Consider the following 6,992-nt stretch of genomic DNA (forward strand, 5'->3'; position numbering starts at 1 on the left):
AGCTTGACAGTTTTCTCAAGAGACACCAGTGAAGATCACAATGACCATTTAGCTTCATGAATATTTTCTTGCATATGCCCATCTCGCTTACCACTGCATTTAGCTAGCATTTTGGTGTCAGGGCTTAAAAACAGAGTATGATGAAGTACAATACTTCCTGACCACTTTTGTTACTCCACAGAAAAGGCAACTTTAAAGGAAATACCAAATGTTCTCCGAAGTTACAGAACACTTCTAGAAATAAAAAGCCCATCTATGAATACAGCTTTTTGCCAACAGGAGCAACTAGCACTGCATGGTAAAAAGACCACCTGTGCTACATAGTTCATGCAGGGGCACAGCCCATGTCACCAATCGGAAGTATGAGAAAGTCAGGACTTAATTACAGCTCCTGTGGTTTCTCTCTTCTCTGTAGTGATGATCTTGAGGGACGTGGCCAAGAGGAGACTGTGAAGTGCTACAGCTTTATTCACAGGATCATTACGATTGGAAAAGACCTCCAAGATCATTCAGTCCAACCTTTCACCAAACACCGTTATGACAACTAAACCACAGTGCTAACTGCCATGCAGCTGTTCCTTGAACACTTCCAGGGATGATGATTCCACCACCTCCCTGGGCAGTCTGTTTCAATACCTGCCCACACTTTCAGTGAAGACATTTTTCCTGATGTCCAACCCAAATCCCTCCTGGCACAGCCTGAAGCCATTTCCTCTTGCCCTGTTACTAGCTGCCTGGGAGAAAAGGCCAACCCCCACTTTGCTACAACCATGCAAACATGGGAAAGAGCAGATGGTAGTGATGTTCTGTGTGCTGGTAATTTAATTGGAAAACATCACTACTGAAGTCCTTATCTTCAGTTGTTTGTCATGGGTGTGTGCCTCCACCATTCCTACCCTTATATGCCTTTGGGCTAGATCTCTTTTGCATCACTAACACTCTTATTTTACTTTCTTACTTACAAAGGTACCCAAAATGAAAACAGTAGAGTTCTGTCTACAGTTAAACCACCCCTTTCTTTATTGCAGTAGTAATGGGAAATCCAAGCCAAGGAAAACAAAGAACTCCCCATCCAAACCTAAAACCTTGGAAAATTCATGTTTTGGGTGTGCTAAAGTATTATCCAGCATTAAACTGTTCATTAGGAGGTATTATTTTCCTATGTCAAGAATATCTGTCATGATAGCTCTGGTATACTTCATTGGTTTCACTTTAAATCCCGTATCTGTTATTATCACAAGTTCTTAGTGGAGGCCCTGAGAGGCTACTTCCTGTAACACAGCCCTGAAGTTGCAAGACACAATTGGCAACACCACACGATTCACGTGTAGACTGGCTACCCCAGTATCATCCAATACTCAGTGAGATAAGGTGGCAGCTTTGATTGTTGGCTATCTGTTGTCCTCTATAATAATGGTTCTTCGCGGATAGGTCTCAACATCCACAAATATGTAGCGGACCTCAAATCTTCCTGTTTCAAGGTTCTGAAAAGAAAACAATTTCAGAGTGTTTTATTCCTTTGGTAGTTTAAATTCAAGACTAAGCTTGTCGGGCATATCAAGCAATTGTACATACCTCTTTGACTTCCACATGGACTGTTCCCTGTTTCCCTGATTCAGTGCCCTCAATATAGAACTTCAAACGCATACGTTTCAGTCCGTCCTTTACGTATTCAATGTGACTAAAAACAGCAAAACAAAACAAAAACCCAACCACCCAGCAAGGATACAGATTATATAATAGTTAAGACTTCAAATTTAAACTTACTTATAGGAGTTGCTTACTTATTTTGTAAGAAAGTATATTCCGGTGCAGTCCTTATGCTACCTTGGGTTCCTTCTCTACTGCTCCTCTCAAGCTTTACTGTGAGTGCCTAAGGACTAGTGGAGTTAGAAGAGCTAATTAGCTGCTGATGATTAAGAGATGAAATGCTTAAATGTCCTAACCCCAGTCCTCCCCTCAATACTGAAAAGCAATCCAGTGCCGAGGACTATGGAAATTCCTTGTATTTATTCTAAAAAATCCCCAGATTTGGTGCCTGACATCTAGAAAAGGACCCTACATCACCAAGACTTCCAGAGTTTTTTTAGGCACTTATACTAAGTTATCAAGCCAAAATACACAAAGCATGTTTTTTCAGCTTCATTATCAGGTTGGTTAAACCACATCAAAACAACAGTTTACTATGTGCTTTACTTACTTTGGCAATAATTTTGTTCTGCTGAAATTGGTTAACTTTGGCACTGATAGGAGATCTCCAATCTAAATACTTGTATTTAGACTGGAATTGGGTTATGCTCAAATATTAAATAAATAGCACATCACTTTCAAAGTGACCACTTTGAGAAACTAATGGTCCAATGAGAGTTCTGGTGCCAGTTTACATTTCCTACTGAAATTATTAATTACTGTTTGCCATCAAACTCTTATTTCCATCAGTCATGCCCAGGTACACACTGTGAATTCGTCTTCCAATACAGTTTAAAGTGACATGATGGGTTAGAGAAAACAAATATGAATGAAGAGCCTTACTGAAGTAAATTTACATTCAAGGTGTTCAAAACCAAAAAAAACCTAGATTTTTGAGATATTTAAGATCATACTTCTACTGCAGATGCAAACTCTGCAATTGTACGCAGTTCTCAGCTCAATTTTTTTTTTTAAATACTAGGCATTCAAAATGATGGAAATTAAATACTATGAAAGCTGACTGGTAGCACATTTACTTATTTACATAGTCTGTTTTGCAGGTAGGTACTTAGAATGTTTGTGCATATCCATTCATTTAGCAGCTTCACTTTAAACACTTTTTCATGGAGTCTGGCAAAGGGATAAAGCCTCAACCAGTAAAAGACACTTTTGTCCAGACAAAATAAAAAAACCTCAATTTCATGGTTCAAGCTGTGTATCTGGGCTTAGGTATACCATCTGATATGAAACTTCATTGAATATATTCCATTCAAAAACCCAACAAAGTTGGGCCAAGCAGGGAGGATTTAAGTTTTGTAAGAAATAGTTCTGTTGTTTCTCTCTTTTTTGAGCAGCCCAGCTCTGTGTTTACCATGATGACCACTGCTTGTTTTGAGGCATGCAGAACTGGCATTTCATATTGTATGTACACTGTACTTAGTGGTATACATCACACAAGAGGTACTGCAAAAGACCTGTATGTTCAATCAAAAGTGACAGGATACGTCACACACATCACTCTAACTTGGCACAAAAATAACTTGTGACACAAAAATATCTTTGCTGTGCAAAAACGAATGTCTTTAAGGGGCAATCACCAAGGGGTACCTGACATGCTGTCGTCTTCCTCTTCTTGTTGCCTCTCCATAACCTTTGATAGAGTCACCGAAAACACCAATTATCTACAAGAGAAAAGAGGTTTGAGTTGTCAGAAGGGGTCACAAACAGATATTCTGGTATCAGCTCATACCTCTGCTGTGAATGCATCTTCTTTTTACAAAATGCCCCTAGAGAATCTAACGTGTCAAGAATAGAAAAGTTTATGAAAGAGAACAGTTTAAGGAAAATTCCTCTGTATTCCAGTCCTTTTCTTTACAGTCCCAGAATAAATGTCTAAAATAAATCCTACTGATATCTTCCATTTGTATTGTTCTGAGATGAAGATGTGTAAACTGACATTTTGTGTAAAAGGAGAAAAAAACCCACAAAACATTCACTCAAGTCTCCTCCAAGAGAGTATGTTTCAAAGTTTAAAATGCAAATGCATTCCCCTTCACATTATCTAAAAAACACTACTGAACAAGAAATTCCGTAATTTTTTTCAGATCTATAAAGTCAGAGTAGATTAACTTAGTCTTAAACTTTAAATTTGGTTAGAGAGGGAGGTTAAGTTTTACTGTGCAAGTACTGGAAAAAAGTTTAAATTCTACAAAATTGTTCCAAAGCAGCCTTTATTTTTATTCTAACAACAACCTGACTTCATTTCTAGGTTATCCTCAAAGGCAACTGTGGTAATCTTGTTTGAAAGATGTTCTGTCTGAAGCAGTGTTTTTTAAAATCAAGTATTACATTGATTTTAGTTTACACCTAGCTATGATGACTGTGTGATCCCATGACTGTTCTCCACCTCTTTTCCTGTTAGCTACAGGAATGCTAATTGTGCTTCAAATGAAGAATTTAAATTCCTGGATATCTATGCAGTGCTTCAAAGACTGACAGAACCATAGTCAAGTGTCACAACAGAATAACCGTCCTGAGAAAAGGCAGCAGGTTACATCTACAGAACTTCTGTGGGACCAGTTGCTTCTCTGACCTGCACAGCTCAAGTGCAACATTTAGCAGGCACTCAGATATGTCCTAAGTCCTTCTGTATGGTGACATAAGCTCATAGTCTGAAGGGCAGACTGTATTTCCATCTGTTTTTGTGCTGTGGCACACTCTCTTTGCTTCTAGCAGGCTAATTCACACAGGCCCAATACTTGCACTGTCTTGCCCTAATGCAGGCTCTGCTCTGGAGAGCATGACCCACCCCATGCCAGCTAAATGCACTGGCAGAACTGCCAATCACCACGTGGCTCTTCACGTAGCTCCTGAGATTCCTGGCATGAACTTTTGACTTGAAGAGGGACAGGAACTACTGAGAAACATAAAGTTATATCTAAAGTTCAAAAACCAACCTCAGGGTGAGATCTGCATTTTTCCAAGGCATCTCCATAGATTTTATTTGGACTAGAAGAAGAGAATAGCTCTTTAAAAATCACATAGAACAAGCCACCTGTAACAGAAACAACAGCACATGGAATGAAAACTTATCAAACCACACAGAATTAATGAAAAATGTCTTCTGATAAAGAATGTAATTAAAAAATAACCTGTAACACCAATTCCAACAAGCACCACAATAAAATAGGTAAAGTCTCTTCCGGCTTCTTTCACTGAAATAAGACAGAAAAAACCAAAGAAGTTAAAACATTAGATAATAAGACTTGTATTACTTTCTTACATATATGCTCTTCTGTTAGTCTGCAGCTCAAATAACATTTTGGCAGGAGAAAAACTTCCAGTAACAGTTTCCACAACGCCTCATCGCTGTAAAAGGGACCATGGAACATTCCTTATATTGTACAGGACATGTTTGCATCTCTGTGTTCAGCCTTAATTTTTGCTGTTCCGCCTTAATCTGTTTGCTAGATGTTTTCAAGATCCAAAGTAGCAATCATTGCTACTTTTTGGGTACATGAGAGCTAGATGTTTTAGGAACTAATGATGTATTTAGCACTGCAGTACTCAAGCTACCACTTAAACCCACAATCATCGCAATCCTTATGCAAAGAAAAAGAGAAGTAAAAATAAAAAAGTGAAAGCTTATAGATTGCACACACTGAAAATAACTAATTTTATGAATTATCAATCAACAGAACAATAAAAATGGGGAATATTAGACAAAAATACACTTTATTTATTAATATAATAGTACATTATTTTATTTATTATTTATTTATTTTATTTATGCTGTTTATCTGATCCGTTTTTATCTATCAATTTTGATCTAAAGTACTAGCAAAAGTGTACTAACAGTGCAAAACACGCAATATGAGATTCTTTGTTTCAAAATATTTTTTGAGTGCTTGGAAAAAGACCACTGATCTTTTAGTGATAAAGTGTGTGTTTCAGTGTAATACAAGTTATGGAGGAAACGTTAATAACTATTTCTCCTGAAGCTCTCTAATCAGTCGAAGGTGTTTTTCATAAGCCATTTCAAAGCACTTAAAATTTCTGAGGCTAATTATGTCGTAACCACTTTTCACTGAAGTAAATGAGTGAATGAGTGAACGACTTCATCAACCAAAGTGAAGGCAATCCCACAAAGAAACTACTATTACATGTAGAGTTTTTAACAATTTTGTTGGAGGTGAACTTGTTTCAGCAGCCCCACAGACAGGCTGCATGTGATACGTTTCCCTTCTGGAAAGGAAACTGAGAGGCTATTACATCTTGTGCCTGATATGACTTAAATCAACAGGCTGTTTAGAAGAAATCACATAATTTGTTCTGATTGTGCAATGCATATACAGAAATGCAACAGCTGCTCCAAACAATACGATGTGAAAACAAACCGACTTGGTGTGGGTTTTTTTTTCTAAATACTTGAGTTTTGGAGCTACAAAACTTCAGCTGCAGCAGGAACTGTGTCCAGCCCTTCTGAGCAGCACACAGCATCTCCCGCCTTACCTTTCTGAGCCGCCGACACCAGCGTTTCCTCGTTCAGCGCCCTTTGCACGGACACATCTTTGCTATTCTCGCCGGGTTTTTCAGCTCTCAGCCCTCCCGCCCGGGTGCCAATGCTCTGCCGGGCGGCCCGGAGCAGCAGCGGGGGCTGCTGCCGCCACCTGAGGCCGGAGCGGGAGCAGGACCCGGTCCCGCTGCTGGTGCCGGTCCCCAGCAGCGCCCACCCGCGAGTGGCGAGCAGCCAGCGGCCCACGCAGCCCCGACCGAGGGAGGCGGGCAGCCCCCCGGGCAGCATCCCGGCACGGCTCCGCCGCACTCACAGGGGCACGGCCGGGGCAGCCGAGCCGAACGGAGAGTTCGTGCCGCTCGCCACCGCTCTGCCGGGGCAGTGCCCGGGCAGCCTCTCACCCCGAGCGGCCGCCGCCCCAGCTCAGGAGCCCCCCTGACCCTTTACCGCCGCCGCTCGCCGCTGCCCCGGCGGAAATGTTTGGGCCGGCGGAGCAGCGAGAGGCGGCAGCGGGCCCTGGGAGCGGTAGTTTGAGCGGGCTCCCTCTCCCGCCCGCCGCCGGGAGCGGCTCCCAGCCCGGTCACTACAGCGCCCGCCATGCCCAGCGCTGCCGCCACAGCCACAACCACAGCCATTGCGACAGCCACAACCACAGCCATTGCCACAGCCACAACCACAGCCATTGCCACAGCCACAACCACAGCCACAGCCACAACCACAGCCACTGCCACAGCCCGCCCTCCGCGGGCCGCGACCCCCAGCTCCTGTCACACGGTGCTGGGGGGCT

General features: G+C 41.9%; 1 protein-coding gene across 1 annotated transcript; it reads right to left on the reverse strand.

Annotated features, from left to right (window-relative positions):
* Positions 1-990: 990 nt before the first annotated feature.
* TIMM21 (translocase of inner mitochondrial membrane 21) lies at positions 991-6,720 on the reverse strand. Its single transcript, XM_085052443.1, has 6 exons — positions 6,202-6,720; positions 4,842-4,904; positions 4,647-4,744; positions 3,298-3,371; positions 1,576-1,681; positions 991-1,484 (listed from the first exon to the last, which is right to left on the reverse strand). The coding sequence occupies exons 1-6, from the start codon at positions 6,491-6,493 to the stop codon at positions 1,392-1,394; spliced, it is 726 nt and encodes a 241-aa protein (XP_084908569.1). The 5' UTR covers positions 6,494-6,720; the 3' UTR covers positions 991-1,391.
* Positions 6,721-6,992: the final 272 nt, after the last annotated feature.

Source organism: Lichenostomus cassidix, chromosome 2 (assembly GCF_008360975.1).
Source record: "Lichenostomus cassidix isolate B80296 chromosome 2, HeHo_3.0, whole genome shotgun sequence".
Lineage (NCBI taxonomy): Eukaryota > Metazoa > Chordata > Aves > Passeriformes > Meliphagidae > Lichenostomus > Lichenostomus cassidix.

Bases quoted from the DNA above. Each gene is read 5' to 3' on its own strand.
- TIMM21 (XM_085052443.1), bottom strand. From the start codon at position 6,493: ATGCTGCCCGGGGGGCTGCCCGCCTCCCTCGGTCGGGGCTGCGTGGGC. The intron at 4,905-6,201 runs GTAAGGCGGGAG...GTCTTATTTCAG, and splicing joins GGTGTCGGCGGCTCAGAAAG to TGAAAGAAGCCGGAAGAGAC. The intron at 4,745-4,841 runs GTTATTTTTTAA...TTTCTGTTACAG, and splicing joins TGTTGGAATTGGTGTTACAG to GTGGCTTGTTCTATGTGATT.